The 17,636-nt window shown below is 30.8% G+C and overlaps 3 protein-coding genes across 3 annotated transcripts; 1 reads left to right on the top strand and 2 right to left on the bottom strand.

The window, feature by feature from the left end:
• The first annotated feature begins 807 nt into the window (after positions 1 to 807).
• Positions 808 to 9,331, top strand: Osi17 (DUF1676 domain-containing protein Osi17). Its single transcript, XM_074244459.1, has 4 exons — positions 808 to 1,408; positions 1,482 to 1,714; positions 5,638 to 6,626; positions 8,491 to 9,331. The coding sequence occupies exons 1-4, from the start codon at positions 808 to 810 to the stop codon at positions 8,627 to 8,629; spliced, it is 1,962 nt and encodes a 653-aa protein (XP_074100560.1). The 3' UTR covers positions 8,630 to 9,331.
• Positions 9,332 to 10,602: 1,271 nt separating this feature from the next.
• On the bottom strand, positions 10,603 to 12,082 carry LOC141528384 (uncharacterized). Its single transcript, XM_074244427.1, has 4 exons — positions 11,900 to 12,082; positions 11,610 to 11,830; positions 11,086 to 11,221; positions 10,603 to 11,002 (listed from the first exon to the last, which is right to left on the bottom strand). The coding sequence occupies exons 1-4, from the start codon at positions 11,932 to 11,934 to the stop codon at positions 10,693 to 10,695; spliced, it is 702 nt and encodes a 233-aa protein (XP_074100528.1). The 5' UTR covers positions 11,935 to 12,082; the 3' UTR covers positions 10,603 to 10,692.
• A 2,514-nt stretch (positions 12,083 to 14,596) lies between these two features.
• Positions 14,597 to 16,813, bottom strand: LOC141528354 (uncharacterized). Its single transcript, XM_074244375.1, has 4 exons — positions 16,712 to 16,813; positions 15,697 to 16,062; positions 15,307 to 15,442; positions 14,597 to 15,221 (listed from the first exon to the last, which is right to left on the bottom strand). The coding sequence occupies exons 3-4, from the start codon at positions 15,381 to 15,383 to the stop codon at positions 14,912 to 14,914; spliced, it is 387 nt and encodes a 128-aa protein (XP_074100476.1). The 5' UTR covers positions 15,384 to 15,442; positions 15,697 to 16,062; positions 16,712 to 16,813; the 3' UTR covers positions 14,597 to 14,911.
• Positions 16,814 to 17,636: the final 823 nt, after the last annotated feature.

Here is a 17,636-nt window from a genome sequence, read left to right as displayed (position 1 = left end):
TATTCTTCTCCAATTTCGACAACCATAAGTAAGCCTTAAAAAAATTTCTTTTGATCACAGTTCAATAATTTATCAGTCATTAGACAATCATCATTAGAACAATTAATCCTCAGTCTATAAACCATGATCCCGATTGTAAAAGTATTACTTTTATGTCACCAAACTTCAGCCTTTTAAAAGATTATAAACAAAAAAAAAAACAAATTAATTTCCAAAGCAAAGAGTCTCAGCCTCATTTAGCACAGAGTTGACAATTTTAGTATCCTCGGATGATAATGACCTTCTAGGTATATACATATATATACTTGACTATAGAGTATCAACCTTTCGGGACACCGTTTTACACTCAGTGTCTGGTAGTCTGTAGTGAGTATAATAATCATCAAAAGAAGAGGGAGTACTTTTGACACACATTTTAGACCGCGTGAATCGAATCCACGAGAGACCAGCCGAGCGGATAGTGGATAGTGGATAGTCAGGTCTCGATGTTAGTTTTAAAGGAGAGATCCAAGTGAACGCAACTCTGTCTGTTTTTTAAGTCCTAACAGTATTGACCAACTGTGACATCCATCCTAAAAAGTAAAACTTTATTCAGTGGTCGTTTTTTAAATACACACCCGGTTTTGGAGGAGATGCTCAAAAGAACAAACTTCTTCAAGTGGCACAGGCGCATCAGGCACTGTTCGCCACTAAAACAGTGAACTATAATGAGACATTTTAAAAATTGAGTTACGTATTTTCAAAATTTTAAGTGTAAATTAGTGATTTAATTCTTGTCCAAACTTTTGTTTTTATAAAAACCAAAAAATGTTTAAGATACTCGGGATTTTACTGCTGGCGGCCTTGAGTGTCAACGCGTTTAGTTTTGTAAATATAATTAGCTACGCGAAATACTTGTACCCGCGTAACTTGACGTACCTGAGCGCCGGAGTAGGCGGCAACGAGCTGTGGCGAGGAATTTTGAAAGACTGCAGCAAGAAATTAACATTTTCGTGCTTGCAAAAGAATGCGTACAGTTATTTGGACAACACATTGGGAGAAATAGACAATGTGACCATTTTTGACGGAATTTTGATGACCAAAAATAACCTGGACTATGGAACATGTGAGAAAAATTGTGAAGAAGAGACTTCTGAAGAAGATAATTTGGTGGAAGATCGCAGCTACAAGGAAAACTTCAAAGCTTTTGAAGAACCAGAAACTCCCTTGGAAGAAATTACTTCTGCGTTGAGGCATAAAACGGTTAAATTTTTGGCAACACGTGACTACGAAATCCAGCTTCCGGAGTTTGTTTTCGAGAAGGCCAAAATCAAAATTAGTCCTCGGGAAATTGACTCAAATGGAGCGCTGATACGCATTGATTTTGGGTCTCCTTTGGAGCAGCAAGGCCGCTTATTTAAAAAAATTCGTGAGTTTTCTGGTAGCTAATATTTGGCTGGGGATTAATGAAAGGATTAAATAGGGTGATTTACTTTTTGCAGGCAAGTTCATCCAGAACCGGTTGCTGCTGAGCTTCCTGGCACTGATACTCATTATTAAATTGATCAAGGTCAAGTTCATGTTCGTGATACCTTTCTTGTTTGGAGTGACCACTGCCAAGAAAGTATTTTTGAAGCTGTTGCTGTTTTTGATTCCACCGTTTGCCCACGTGTTTAAACTATGTTCCAGTTATTACAACTCGCACACAAAGTTTCATCATCACCATCATCATCAGGTATTTTTAATTTAGTTATGGAAATTACTATTAATGGTGTCATTTTTTAGTAGGATTGGAGGATTTTGGGTGACCTGAAAACGTGAAAAGAGATGGTTTAAAATAAATGTTTCTTTTTTTTTCTCATAATGATTTTTATGGGAACAGGAAAAAATTACTTGAATTTTATGATTGAAATTACTGACAAAGAAACGGTAAAAAAAACCACATGAAGAAAAGATTATGGTCATGTTCACGACACAGATGCAGTAACGATGGATAATCCATTAGATTATAATTGATTCGTGGATTTAAAAAAAATATTCTTTTAACTTCCCGCTATGAAAATTGAAAATGAAAAAAAATCGGGAAGTTATTGGTTTTACTCCGTTTTTCAAAAATCGAGTTTTCATCGGTTTCGAGGTCCTAGGAAGCTTCCCTGACTATTCCCGCGATGGTGTGTGTGCGTGTCTGTGTGTGTCTGTGTGTGTCTGCACGCGTGTGTGTGTGTGTGTGTGTGTGTAAATCTGTGTGAATGTGTGTAAACGTCTTGTAACTTTTGAACGGCTTAATCGATTTAATCGCGGTTACTAAAATTCGAAAGGGCTTGACTGAACTTAAATTTTGAATACAATTTGGATCGAATCAGATGAGTAGTTTTAGAGAAATTTCAAAAAAACTACAAAAAAAATTTTTTTCAATGTGATTTTTTTAAAATAACTTTCGAACAGCTCGACCGATAAATTCCAAAAACTAATCAGCTCTCAAACTCAAAAAAATACGTCGATGACCTCCGGTCAAAATCGGTTGGTTCGTTCGTGAGTTATCGTTGACGAAAGAAACCCGGAAAAAGTGTTTTTTTTTCGGAATTACTCCGAAATTCCTAGTCTGATCAAATTAAACTTAGATTCTTATTGAGGCTTAAAAAACTGCGTCGAATGCCGCCAACCGCGTAGAAACCGTTTCTTTCATTCAAAATTTATTCCGGTTTAAAGATTTGAAAAGATTTTTAAAGAATTAAAAATCAATATTTTATCAAATTTCTATCAGACTTTTGAGCTCGAAGAGCATACAAAAAGCATACAAAAGCTATTTCTTTGAGCTTGGAGAGCTCAAAAATGTTATAAGTGCAAATTCAAGCGTATGTATGGAATTGGCGGGAAGTTGCAGGGATAGCCTTCAGGGTCAACCGTTTTCCTAATTTTTTCGATAATTTTTACTATTTTTGGGAAAAATGAGTCATATGGCAAGGTATGATCACACATATAATTATACATAAATTTTTGATATTATCTAAACATGTAATGTCAAATATGGATCCATATTAATAAAAACATATTCTGATATGATTCTTGACATAGTCTTATGAATCCAGATATGATCTTATTTGAAAACTAGCCATACCAGATCATTTCTGACATTTTCAAGCCATATCGACTTATCTAGTTTTACGTGGCTCGATCCAACGTACTATGACTTGATATGCCTACATCAGAACTGATATCATCATATATGCGTATTTATAACTCTCCGATCAAATGTAGTATTAAGAATCTCTGACAGAGGGCGCATTATTGCATATTCTTCTCCTAGTAAGAGAAGTATTTATAAAATATTAAGGTCTGATGTAACAAAAATTTTTACGACTCTTCTTTAAATCTTATCTGACATTGATGATTAATTTAATCAACTTCTAGACCAATTTTAGTACAATAAAATATCTTAATTGACGAATGCATTTCTAGATAGCATTAATGATGTTTATATTTTTCTACATACTTATACATGATTTGACCAGGATATATATACGACTATACACAAAAATATTTTTCTCAGATATTTTTTTGGAATAAATAAAAAATTAAGAAACTGTAAAAAAATTGTTTTATAGGTATGATCATATATTAACACCAAAATATTTTAAAACACACTGACAACAGAAATTAACTTAATTCGATATAAAAAAATTTTTTTCATTAAACGAAATTTATTTGAATCAAAAAAAAATTTCTCACTTTAAAAACTGTTCTATTTCATTTAATATGACCACTTTCTTTAAATTGATTTTCTCGGTTTTAGTTTTTTTGACCTGAATCAAGAACATTTTTTTTAAGCCTGCATTCCTTTTATAAAATAATCATTATTGTGACTAAATTTTCAAATATCTTTTATTGAGTTATCGTTTTTAAAGGAATATAATGCAAACTAAAATTGATAAAATTTATTATCTACGTGATTGTATACAACTCATAAAATTATGGTCGTATAAATTCTTAAAAAATTTTGAAGAAAAATGAATCGTAAGTTTTAAAAATTAATAAATATGAAATCGAAATTAATAGCTTGTAATGAAAATGAATTAAAGCTTTTTTTTAATCAGAATATAACTGAATAAAAATAACTAAGTATACTTTCAAATAATATCGGAACGGTGTTCTTTTAAATAAACACTAAGTAATTTATTCTTTCCTTTCATCAATTAAAGTATTTTCTTCAGATAATTATTTTTAATAAATCTCTCTTTTAGATGAGCTGTAAGAACAGTTATCCGATTTCGATACATTAAACCATTATTGCTCCATAACGCTTCGATCTTTGTATTCTTTTATTCGAATCTCAAATAATATACAAATATTTTTTTCTTTAAATTTAATTAAAATTTGTTTTCTGTCTTTTCTCTTTCGAATTAAGGAATTTTTCATATTAGCAAATAATTCTAGAAGTTTTTGTAAATCAATTATATCATTATCACACAACTTGTACAGTGTATAAATAACGCAAGGATGAATGAGCAAGGACTCAGGAAAAAAATTCGATAAAAATTTATCTAGACTTATAACGGGAGAAAAAGTAATTTTTTATATTAAAACAGTGAAGACAGTTCGGTAATAATGTGCCCTTTGTCAGTTTTTAATACTATTTTTAATAGAAAAAATTATACATCGACATATCAACACATATAAAAGTTTTTGACGGATTGTTGTGTTTTAATGATTCGAAACAAAAGAACGTGCTTCCAAATAGTCGTAAAAAATTGAGTAAAAGAAAAAATACATTGGCATTAAAAATAATTGAAGTTATAATATTTCTTAAGATAAATTCATATCAAATTTCTGAAAACAGAAAAACATAAATTCTTAAATTTGTATGCTGCGTATAGTCTCATTCAAATTCTCTTGTGTCATCTTTCAATTATTGTTAAAAATGGTAGATTATAAATAAAAATAGTATAACCAACAGCGCACGCGTTGCAAGTACTTTTTTTTATCACAAAACTGAAGATAAATTCCAGTACAAAGTTAGAATACATCTCTCACTTTCCCAGACGAAAGAAAAAAAAACAAGAGTTTCAATAACACAGTTAAAAACGATAAAGGTTATATTTATAACTTAACTAAAAAAATGATCATGCGCTTGACTTAAATGAATCAATTATTCTTATATCAATTTAAATATATTCAACGATATAATTAAATTGTTGAATAATTATTTGATTAAATTGTAGAATAATTATTTGATTAAATTGTTGTGTTTCTCTTCTTACTCATTCCACATTATTGATTCAATTATAACTGTTCTAATTATCATTTGCGTTCGACAAGAATAATTTGCGTTTAGTTATTGAACTTATTGCACTCAAATAACCGTTCAATTTACGCAAAACATGCTGAAATTACAAAATGAGTGACCAGCTATTTACTAAATGCCAAAACGTGCGCTAAGTTACTGCTTATGGGGAAGAAGTAACAAAAAAAATTTATTCAAACTTCTACCGTAAAATTATTTATTCCATACGGAAGTTAAAACAAAACAACATTTTTACATTTTAAAACTTTTACTCTCAAAACAAGTACTGTTGCCCTACATTGTCACATTATTCGATCAATTTAACAGATAACTTTAACAACAAAACTAAAACTAAAAGGAAAATTTATTTTTTCTAGATCGCCCATCATCATCATCATGTTCCAGTTCCCGTTCCAGTACCAGCATCAGTACCAGCACCCACGTATTACGATCCACATCATCACTCACCTCACCCACCTTATCAAGAGGAAGAATTTCAAGGTTACGATTACGCGCATCCACACATCCAGCTGCGGAAAGACATGGAAGAGCTGAAAGAGTGGGGAATAGACTCGTTCACGGATTTACATGACGATTACAACAAACTGACCCCCGTCCAGCCTCAACTTAATAATTACGGCAATCTTCAACCTCAGTATCTGAAGCCAGCTCAGCTTCAGCCTCAACCTCACTCGATAAATGTAGCACATGCTCAAAGTTTGGCTTACAATGGGTATCTCGAAGATCAGAACCAGAAATTACATCGGCGGGTATCAGCTGAATCCGTGCCGGGAGTGCCAGTGGGAGTTGGAGTTGGAGTTGGAGCATCAGTGCCTAGTGTCCCAATTTCCTCAGTCCAGCAAGTACCAGTTAATATTGCGTCAATTAAACACACTCCCGTTGCACCTGCACGTAATGATTTCAAGCCGAATGCTCACACACATGCTCTTGCCACCAACGGCAACAATAACAATAATAATAATAATAACAATAACAACAGGCAAGTGCATCCTGTTTTTGTGCACTCACATCAGCCAGTCGCGAGCTCCAATCTCCAGCAGCAGACACAGATAAATAGACTTACTCAGCAGCAGCAGCAACAGCAGCAGCAACATCAGCAGCAACAGCTTAAAGTGACGAATAAAAAACATACCGGTGAACTTGGTCAGGTTACTAATCAAGTTGAGCGTGTCGCAGTGACTCAAGATGATTCTTTTTATGGGCCCATACTTCATAGACTCGATGAGATTTTTTTGCAACTTAAATTCAGTGAAGAGCCTTGTAAGGATAGACTCATTTGTAGCATGTACAAAAATCCAGGAATTTATTCACCGCACAGTAATATTGTGTCTAATGAATTATCTAGGTAAATTATTGTATTTTCTTTTATTTATTTGGTAAGGTCAATTGGTGAAATTAAAAAAATTGGTGTTCGATATTATAAAGGGGCTTAAACAGAAGAAATTGAGGAATTGATGTTGTACACATATTGCGTTACTAATGCCAAAAGGATAGATTTTAGAATTTATATCCTTTTGGCTTTGGAGAACCAAGAGGACGTGTAAAAATTTCTTTTCTAAGTGGTTAAATGGGTTTACTTCGTGAAAAAACGTCATATTTTCACAAATATTTTTTTTTTATTTAAAATATAAAATTTTTAATTCAAACGTTTTTTTAACATTGAAAATAGGTATTTCTCAAGCATTTCCTATAGTTTTCGTTGAAAAAAATTTAAAACTCACACGGAAAAAAGAAAACTTGAAAAATTACATTGTAAATAGTAATAATTGTCCTGTCGTATTCAAAATTAGAAAAAATATATTTACAATAATAATAATAATATAATAATAATAAATAGGCGCGCAATAGCCTATCGGATCCTGCCCTTGCTTTCCAAAATGCATTGGACCGGGTTCGAGTCTGGCGTATACCAATGAATATTTTCAATATTTAAGTGTACTATTCTGCTGAGCCCAAAAAAGTTAAAAACAAATTGCAATCTCAAAAGTTCCCCCTAGTAAGTCGCTTATGACCTTAGCATTTTATGCGACTTTAAATAAACAAAAAATAATAATAATAATAATAAATAAAATACAATAAATATAATATAGTAGTAATAATAATATTTACAATGTAATTCTTATAAAATCTGTAATACTTACAATCCGAAACTAATTTTTCCAGTTTTCATGACGAAGCGTCACGTTACATTATATCCGGAAACTCGTCCGAAAAAAAGTACTTCCACGTTGACAGAACAACTCATGATAGATCATGTAAAATCAAAAAATCAAATGGGGCTTTTTATTTAATTCCTAATACAATCATTAGACAAAAAGAAAAATAAAAAATGAAAATTGGAATTTTTGGCAAAGTTTTGAAAAACAACCAAAATTTCACTGACATTTGCATCACATTTTGATTTTTTAAATTACATATCCTGCGTCAAAGTTTTTATCAATAATATCTTTGAGGTGCTTGCCAAATTTCATTAAGATCGATTCAGTAATTTTCAAGAAATCTTGACAACCCACTTTGAAAATAGCTTTTCGAGAAAAACCCATTTGAAGTTTTGAGCGCCCAGCTGAACTGGCTTAGAGGATCCCATTCCCAAGCATCCATCTACTAAATCCTTATCTCTATCGACTTAAACATACATGTAATCTTATACATACTTATACATACTGACATCTCATATGTATAAATTATCTTCATTATAAAATGAATTTGAATTACGTTTAATGTAATACACTTTAATATTAAAAAGTAAATCTAAAACTCGATAACTTTTTAATAAGAATAAGACCGTCGTATTCTGATTATTCAGATATTTTTATACAAACATCAAAATTGTAATCGTCGACTGGCATTAAAAACCAGTTATTTTCCTCCGAACAATTCCTAACAAATAGACGTTGCGTAACACAAAAAAAATCTCACATCAATCATTAATAAAAATTTTCTCACTCAATTAACCCGTCAATTTCTCCAGAGAAAGGTTACAAATACCTACAGTTAATAATTACAATCAGGCCATCTTTTTACACCTAAAATTGTCTTTCCCACAGCCGAACACTTTCTTTTTTATCGATTCCGCATCCCAATTAAAAATACATAAAACAAACTAGTCATTAAAAATTAAAACAATTGGAATAAATTTCTAATTTTTTGTTTACCATAAATCAAGCAGCTTCAATTTTTTGTCTCTAACATTAATTGTTTAATTTCAGAGATCCGCAAGAACTGAAGCGTAAAAGTACCGGCAGTGCTTCTAGCCAACGTTTTTACCGGTACATATCTGCTGCAAGGTTGGGGCAAGAAGGCGGCGATTGTCTGAGAAGCTATCCATGTCATATAAACACAGAGTGAATTGTAAAAATACCCAGTCATAAAAAAAAAACTACACAATAACGAACAAACAACTCAGCAAAATCAACAATTTTAGATTAGATTAATTTTACTGTAAATTAATTACTTTTATTTATTAAAATGTTAACTGTTATTATGATTTGTCCAGTTTTGCCGAATTGTCGTTACTCACCGTGGCTCTGTTAATGTTTATTTTTTTATTAAATATTTTTAGGTAATGTTTTTTTATATTTATTATGCAACTTGACATTGTAGCCCTTGAGTAACGATAATTCAATTATTTAATTAGAACGTCAACTGGAGAAGAAGAAATATTTTTCAGTAATAAGGGATTGTAATTAAACTATTTATTGTCTCAATTAAATATAAGCCTCGGGTGCCATACCCAAATATTAATTATTTAAATATTAATATGTATTTAGTAATAAAATATGTGATTAAAAATATGGTTTTTTATTGTATCATTGATAATTATAAGCAATGAAAAATTCAGCGATGCATGGCATGAAGTGCGATTTAATTAATGAGTTTCCGTGATTATTGTTATGCGAAACAAAGAAGCGTTCATATATATCAACCAAGTACCGCTAGTAGGGCATTAGAATACGCCTACGACATGTTTTATTTGTTAAAAGTTATGATTTTAATCTGAGAAGGTGCAAGTGTCCTTTTATTATGGAGTTGCTGCACAGTAATAATGAACTTTTGTAAAAAAAAATATACTACATTACATTATATGTAATAATATGTTTCTTGTAATTATGTGAGCAGGGAACTCGTGACACCTTTTTTTATTGGGTTAATGTATTGTTATTTTTGTTAATTTTTATTAATAAATGATTATTATGTTAAATTAGAAAAATTGTGCTATTATAATAATTACTATCATTACCTACCCGCAACTGCTGCCGTATTCTAGCATCTACGCGGTCGTGTGACAAAAGTCGCGCGGAATCCTATTTTGAACGTGAAATAAAATAAATAATAGTTTGAAAAAACTAAAAAACGCGCTTTTTATAAAAAACCGAACTAAAAAAATAGAAAATAAGTTTTAATAAATTTGAATTAAGAATAGTGTTAAAAATTTCAATAAACGTAAATTAATAATAGTGTAAATAAAAAAAAACGTATTTCATTTTATTTAGACTATTATTAATTCATGTTTATTGAAATTTTTAACACTATTCTTAATTTAAATTTATTAAAACTTATTTTCTATTTTTTTAGTTCGGTTTTCTAAAAAAACGTGTTTTTTAGTTTTTTAAAACTATTATTTATTTTCTACTTTTTAGTTTTGTTTATTTATAAAAAAAACCCTTTTTTTTTAGTTTTTTTAAACTATTATATACTTTGTTGAATTAAAAACTCTCTTTAGTGTTCGAAAATTTGTTAATATTAGATAAATCGGCTAAAGATAATGGTTGGAAATAAAAATTTCTGCCTTATCGACTATAGATGAAAAATATATAAATTAACAATAATCTTATTTTTCGAATTGAAAAATGAAATAATTTTATCAAATTAGTGTATTGTCATCTGTCCTCGATAAATCTACAAAGTTTGAACGAAATCTGGCCGTTGAAAGTGGGTTAAAATCGCGTCCAAAGGAGTCGGTTACAAACATACAGGTGAAGCTAATAAAAAGCGTATGAAAAAGTTTGGAAAATCCAAAAATGCACGCCTTCTCCTTATTTTAATGAAAAAAAAAAAATTTAGATTTTTTTGTGACTTACCGGGTACTGTCCGCGCAATCTTAATCATATAAATTAATTTTTGACTTATAACCATATTCACGTGAACAAAACAAATTGAATGAAGAAACAAATGACGTCTATCCTGAAATTTAAATCTATTTATTTAGAACTACGTCGAAAACTTGTAGTAAATTAATTATTGTTGAAAAACATATGAAACATTAAAAAGGCACAAATTCAGGCCAAGACCATTCCAGTAATAATAAATTTATTTTTAAAAACTCATTTTATCATTTAATTACACCGGAGACAAAATTTTGTTTATTTTTTCAACCCAATAGATTATTATTGTTACTTTAAATATTTTAACTATTCTAAATCAAAATAAAAATTCTCAGAATCAGCGTTAAACGTGTATCTAGACGCAATTAATTGAAACGCTATAAATCCACCGTAACCAGATGTTCCCTTGTGAAACACTCCCAATCCACCAATTGGAGATGGAGGATCAAAATCAACGTCTTTAGCATCAAAAAATGGAATCACCGGCAAATTATTGTGTTTGTTTGATATTATTCCCACCGATAAATCAACATAGTTAAATCCTGAGTGACTAATTTTCTCATTCTGGGTTATCGACTCAGCTGGGTGTCGATAGTCCTTTATTCTTATTTGTTCCCTGAAAGGAAATGTTTATCAGCTTCGAATTTTTGCCAACAGAGATTTCTGATAATTATGAAGTACAATAAAATTATCATTTACCTTGGATCATTACGAGCGATCTCTGGATAAAACCAAATATGTGTCGAAGATGGCCAAAATTTTTCATCATTCCACATTTTCGTTCCTCTGACTACCAACGTGATGTGATCGTCATTCAATAATTCAAATCTCACCCCTGCGAAAGAAAGAAGTCAGAAAGTAGTTGTTATAATTAATAGGTTAAATTCATTCAAAAGTAATTACAGTCTGAAAATTCAAATAATAGTGTTTTATTGAACTTCTATCAAACTTTTGAGCTCAAAGAGCTCAAATTAACACATAAATTATATTTTTGAGTTCGAAGAGCTCAAAAACGCCATAAGTGCAATATCAAGCGTTTAGGTGTGGAATTTACAGGAAGTTGCAGGGATGGCCTTTAAGGTTAACCGTTTTCCATTTTTTTGTTAGTATACTTTACTGAAAATGATCATCAATATTATCTACATAAATAAAAGTGCATAATTTTCCGAAGCGATCAAATTTTCCCGTATGTTAACTAATTATCCGGTAGGAAAATTAATTACCTGTGACAAAATATCCATCCGGTAGGACAATATCATCCATATTGAATGATTTAAACCGAAAACCCAACTTAATAGTTTTCAAACATTTTCCAGACGAATCACTCGTTTCAATGATCCAGCGAACAGTTATAGGATCGACTATCCGATTGACCAGCTTACTCTCCTGAATTTCTATCGTTATCGTCTTAACTTTCAAAACAAATCTTATTCCGGTGACAACTCTGCAAGTATAAAAAAGCTGGCAAATTTTTTTTCTTCTGCAAGAAAATTATTAATTAAATTCGACTTACAATCTGTTGGCGCTGTCAGTATTATGTTCGTCCATCCAAAAGTGACGTATGCTTAACTCAACATCATACTGCTTGCCACAGAAACATAATGATTCATATAAATGATCATTTAGTTCCTCTTCGTAGCAACTCACGTTCCAATTTGAATATTTTGCACTATTCTGGCTTATGAAAAAGTCCTGAATTTTTTCCAAACAAGCGGCGTTATCATATTGTTGAGCTATTTCGAAAATCTGTAGGATTCATATGACAGTATAAGTTTTAAATTTTCACTGTGTTAATTAAAATCAGAGAAAATTAATAGAATACTTGTGGACATCTAAGATTATCAACAGATTCATACTCTGGATTTGTATACAAGGTGTAATGGTCGCACTCGAACTCTTCGTTAATATCTTTTTTGAGCTGGGCAACACGCTTGCTGTAATCTCTGTATCCTCTATGGTTTGATACATAGTTTTTAACTCTAATATAATTTTTACCTAAGTGATATTTTCATATATTAATATTAGCCACAAAATTATGATAATTAAAAAAAAATTTAAGTATAAAAGAACACGAACCTTCTGTCCATTCTGGTGGATCACAATTTCTATAAATTCTATGATGCTTATTTAGGTAAGAATTAACTCCGTTGATGTTAAATATCAATTTGTTCATTGACTTTTTATATTCATCTAATAAAAAAACTTGCTGATCTCTGTAGAGACCTAGAAAATTTTAGGTTGAGCAAAGAATAGTACAGAACATTTAATTACTTACTATAATTTAAGTTTTTGGTTTGTATAAAGTTGTAACCAATTATCATCAGACCAAATGCTTTTATGATATCAATTGATGTTTTTTTGTATAAATTGAACATCAAATTAGCTATAGAACCTTTTCCACAATATTTTGAGTAATCAACCTAAAATATTTAATAGGGTGTGTCAAAATGTAACTTCCGCGATGGACCTATTAAAATTGGAATTTTAAGTTCCGCTTTTGACAAGAGTTGGGTTGGTCGTTTCCTGACATATTTCGAGCGTAAAAGGATTTATTTAATTTTAAGAGCACTTTTTACAGGAGCTTTGTTTGGATACTTCCGGCCAAATTTAGAAATTTCAGCGGAAATGCCGAAACAAAGCTCCTGTTAAAAGTTCTCTGAAAATCAAATAAATCCTTTTACGTTCAAAATATGTCAGGAAATGACCAACCCTACTCTTGTCAAAAGCGGAACTTAAAATTCCAATTTTAAGAGGTCCACGGAAGTTAAATTTTGACACACCCTAATATTTAATTTAATTTTCTTTATAACAATAGTTATAAGAAATGTCTCAGATCACAAATGATTGTTGTCCGAGGCGAAGCCGAGGTCAATAAACATGTGATCTGAGTAGTGATGCGAAATGAAGGTCGTTTTTAACTTTGGTCAAATTACAAACAATTGACGAGCTTGACGTCATTTTTTTTTTTTGGTCAGTCGCAAAAATTCATGAGCATTTTTTTTTCTTTTTTACGAAACTTCCTCTCAAAATAAAAACAAACCAACTTATTTCATATGCAACCTAAATATTTTAATTATTAAAAACAAAATAAATCTAAGAGTTCTGACGGTAATTAACAAATCTGGCTTGCTCAACTACTCAAATGGAAAATGACGGTCAAAAATTTTTCGGTCATTTTTTAGTGAAGTTTAAAAATTTTTCAAATTTAGTTTTTAAATTAAATCGCCTTTAAATTCGAAAAATGATCGGCAGTCATTTTTTTTAGTTGGTCAATTGACGTCAAATGACGAATATTTGACGAGCACATGCTTTGCTTCACATCACTAGATCTGAGGTTTTCTTATTTACTGCCCATGATGTGTTTACTATTTTTCTACACACCGTAGTCGGAATGTCGCAATTTTATTTAACACAGCGGCCATAAAGTTGCCACTTTCTGGATGGAGGACAGAAAAATTTTTCAGCTAAGAAATAAAATTGTTAAAAATTTTCGACAAATTAATTTTTTATTACAACATTGCTGATGTTTTTAACAAAAAATTTCTCTCTCAGTGTAGAATTCGAGTCATTAGAATAATCAAATATGTTTTTTACTAGTTCAACATTATTGGTTACCTGAGAATCTGTGATCAATAGATATTTTGGAACGATATTCACAATGGATCCTGTTGAGTTTTTATAATCCGTTTCTGAATTTTGGAGGTACAAAATTGTCATGAAAATTGGAATCATAAATAGTTTCCGTGAGAAACAGCTCAATGTTTTCAGGATTATAAGGATTGTTCATGAAAAAACGTGAAAACGGGGAAATAAATGAGCTCTGAATGCGATCGACATAATTTTAGAATTTTAATAACGAAGTGTCGTTTAAAGAATTTATCAGATTCGTTAAGTCTCTATTGAGTTTAATATTGGTCATATTGCGAATCAAGCTGAATCCTTGTCTGAAATTCGTTATTAGTGTCCGTGAACTTTCATTTATTCGGAAATAAAAAGGGTCATCGAGTTTTAGATTGATAAATTTATTGAAAATTTCACGGAAATGTTAAGCAACAGCAGAAATTCTCACATACTGCTCAGATGATGCACTCAAACTTCCATGGAACTTTTTTGATCCGTTAAAATAATCACTGTTTCTAGATAAAACCACATTTATGAACAAACTTGCAGTTATTATTGAGAAAAGTAACAGGTTTGGATTAAACAAATGATTTGAAAGCATTTTCTTAGAAACGGTATAAGAGGCTTTAATAAAATTTTTAAATGCTTTGAGTATTACAACGAATGTTAAGCTTTAAAATGGATTTTGTGAACTGAAAATAGATTCGCTGGGAATTACTCGGGGCTTATCAATAGCTCATTAGTGTCTTTTTCTATTGAGCAACATGTTGAACAAATATAACTTCATTGCAATTGTTGATAGTATTTTTACACTTTATCATTCAGAATACATTCTAAAATTTTTGGAAAAAGAAAAAACAATATAATTAGGAATAAAAATTTTTAAATTGAAACAATAAAATGGTTAATGATTATTGAATGCAATTATATCAGAATTAAAATCGTATGAATATCTAGATGATATCAATTTGAAAGCAAAAAATCCACCATAACTAGGCGTCCCCTTGTAAAACAATCCGACTCCGCCAAGGGGAGATGGTGGATTTGATACGACACTTTGGGCGTCAAAGAAAGGAATCAGTGGCAAATTATTGAATTGAGACGATAGTACTCCAACTGATAAATCGACGTAATTGTTTCTCGAGTAGCTTGTTTCGACATTTTCATCAGCAAGCTCAGCAGAATTTCTGTAATCCTTGATATATATTTGTTCTCTAAAATCATGATTTTATTTATATGAAGGCTAATTCTTAATGAAGGTTTGCCGCAATCAAAAAAATCAGTTGAGTGGAATCTTACCGAACATCACGTGATGAGAAGTCTGGATAAAACCATTGATGATGCCACGACGGTTTCGACCCAGACATATCCCACATTTGTGTTTCTCTAACTCCCAGACTAATGTGATTATCCTTAAGAAGAACAAATCTAACACCTGACATTACCAGGATCAATAAATATCGGTAATTTTAGCCATATGCAACAATATTTATAAATAAAATTAAAATGACTGCTAATGAGAGTAGATACTTGTTACGAAATATCCATCTGGCAAGTCAATGTCATCCAGATTGAATGACTTGATTTTGAATCCCAGTTTGACCGTAGAAGGACCTATCTTTGGATCTTCACCATTTCCTGGGACCCATCTGACGGAATTGGGATCGACAACACCTGCAACGAACTTACCTTCTTGAATTTTTATTGATACCACGTTATTCTCGACAACAAATTTGATCCCCGTTACAACTCTGATGAAGTATAACAAAGTTTTTATTGAATTTTCATTTTAGCTGAAGCAATAAAGTATTTCATGAGTAATTATAATAGTAACTACCGATTGTGATAGCTGTCAGCATTATGTTCTCTCAAACTTAACGTTCGAATGCTTAATATCATATCAGAGTGTTGGTCACAGTAACATAATCGTTTAAAAATATTGTTGTATGATGTTTTATCGTAACAGGCTACACTCCAATTACGATAATCATAGATAGGAAAAACGAATTCTTTACTCTCGGCTACTGAACAATCTTGGGAATCTATTTCGAACACCTAAAATGCATTTTTAAATTCCGTCAATAATCTGCATAATCACAAATAAGGTACTCGCGGGTAATAAGGCCTAAGTGATAGAAATGCTATTTAAAATAACCGCTTCCGCTAAAGATTTCTCTAGTAGAAGTTTTCTAGCATAGAAATGTCGCTACAAGTTTATAGAGTCCCGATAAAACGTTCCTTGTCTTCTATATTTCATCATTCGTCATATGCTAAAGTAGCGAAGAAGAATTCCTAAAAGAAATTTGAGTAAATAGTAAACATTTTTTATAATTTTATTTTTAATAATTTAAAATCATTGTTCTAATTTTTATCAACATCTTAAAAAGTATTGTTGCTCAATTAAAGTGATGATTGATCTTTAATACCAATTTTATCAAGTATAGTATAACTATTTCCAGTATGTATAACCCGCAGACCTTATTACCCTACCGTAGTAAAATAAGGCTTATTCGCAAGGTTTTTAAAAAAATTTAATTTTGTGTTTGTTTATGGTGAAAATTACCATTACTCCATTATATTTTATGGCTAATGTATTAATTTAAAAATTAATGATCCATTGCAATAAATGCAATATTTTCGATTTTTTTCAAAATCTCTCTTAGCTAGGCCTTATTACCCGCCGGTCCCTTAATCAGGGATATACCTCTGGACATCGTATACTATCAATGGACTCAGTTTTAAAATTGGATAATATTCCAAAATTGTCACATTCATATTCACTTGAAATTTCTGTCTTTATTTAATAATTATAATTATTCTTTTCTATATAGCCTGCACGATCAGACACATAATTTTTTACCCGAATATAATTTTTTCCTAAAAAAATTTATTATTAGTTTTTATTTTTGTAAGAACACTGATCATTGATTTAAATTCAAACTATAATTTTAGTTTTTACATACCTTCCTTCCATGTGAAAGGATCACATTTTTTACTGGCTCTATGCTTTAGAGTGATCAAAACATCCAATTCCTTGGCAGAATACAGAACTTTATTTGTGGTTATTATATACTTGTTAAAATATGCAATTTGAGTTTTCTTTATATCTAAAAAACGATTTATACAAATTGAGAAATATAATAAATTCATTAAACACAAATTAAATACGTACCGAATCCTGGATGATTTAAACCATAAAATTCGTATCCTATAATCAACATTGTGTATCCCTTGATAACATCTATCAACATCCGTTCGTAAAAATCGGTAATTAGCTTTATCATTGATTGATCGCACATGTAGTTTAAGTTAACCTGGAAGGCAAGAATACAAGTAGCGTGCAATATTATCAATGCTTATTTAAATTAATTAAATGGTTTAAGATAGATGTGTCAGTACAAAGTTCATCCTTAGTAAGTTGACCTTAAAAAATTAAACTGAAGTCGTCCTAACTCATTGTTGTTTCAATCCTTAAAATTCACCGTCCGGAAATTTAAATTTAAAAAAGCTTAGAAAATCGACGATCATTTAATGTTCGAGAAAAAAATGTGTCGTATTACTGACTTTTCAAATAAAAATGTACATATTATGATATATACGATAAAACGCGCCATGTCGGCAGAATTAGG

The sequence above is a fragment of the Cotesia typhae genome, unplaced genomic scaffold (genome assembly GCF_013202065.1).
Source record: "Cotesia typhae breed Kobodo isofemale line unplaced genomic scaffold, CoteBio_Ctyphae contig_43, whole genome shotgun sequence".
Taxonomy (NCBI): Eukaryota; Metazoa; Arthropoda; class Insecta; order Hymenoptera; family Braconidae; genus Cotesia; species Cotesia typhae.
The sequence above is the reverse complement of the archived record's forward strand: the minus strand, read 5'-3'. Positions and strand labels throughout refer to the sequence as shown.

Excerpts from the sequence above, each read along its gene's own strand:
- Osi17 (XM_074244459.1), top strand. The coding sequence starts at position 808 with ATGTTTAAGATACTCGGGATTTTACTGCTGGCGGCCTTGAGTGTCAAC. Across the intron at positions 1,715-5,637 it reads ATCATCACCATCATCATCAG|ATCGCCCATCATCATCATCA; the intron begins GTATTTTTAATT and ends TATTTTTTCTAG. Across the intron at positions 6,627-8,490 it reads GTGTCTAATGAATTATCTAG|AGATCCGCAAGAACTGAAGC; the intron begins GTAAATTATTGT and ends GTTTAATTTCAG.
- LOC141528384 (XM_074244427.1), bottom strand. The coding sequence starts at position 11,934 with ATGGACGAACATAATACTGACAGCGCCAACAGATT. Across the intron at positions 11,222-11,609 it reads GGATGGATATTTTGTCACAG|GGGTGAGATTTGAATTATTG; the intron begins GTAATTAATTTT and ends TTTCTTTCGCAG. Across the intron at positions 11,003-11,085 it reads ATCGCTCGTAATGATCCAAG|GGAACAAATAAGAATAAAGG; the intron begins GTAAATGATAAT and ends ATTTCCTTTCAG.
- LOC141528354 (XM_074244375.1), bottom strand. The coding sequence starts at position 15,383 with ATGTGGGATATGTCTGGGTCGAAACCGTCGTGGCATCATCAATGGTTT. Across the intron at positions 15,222-15,306 it reads TTCTCATCACGTGATGTTCG|AGAACAAATATATATCAAGG; the intron begins GTAAGATTCCAC and ends TCATGATTTTAG.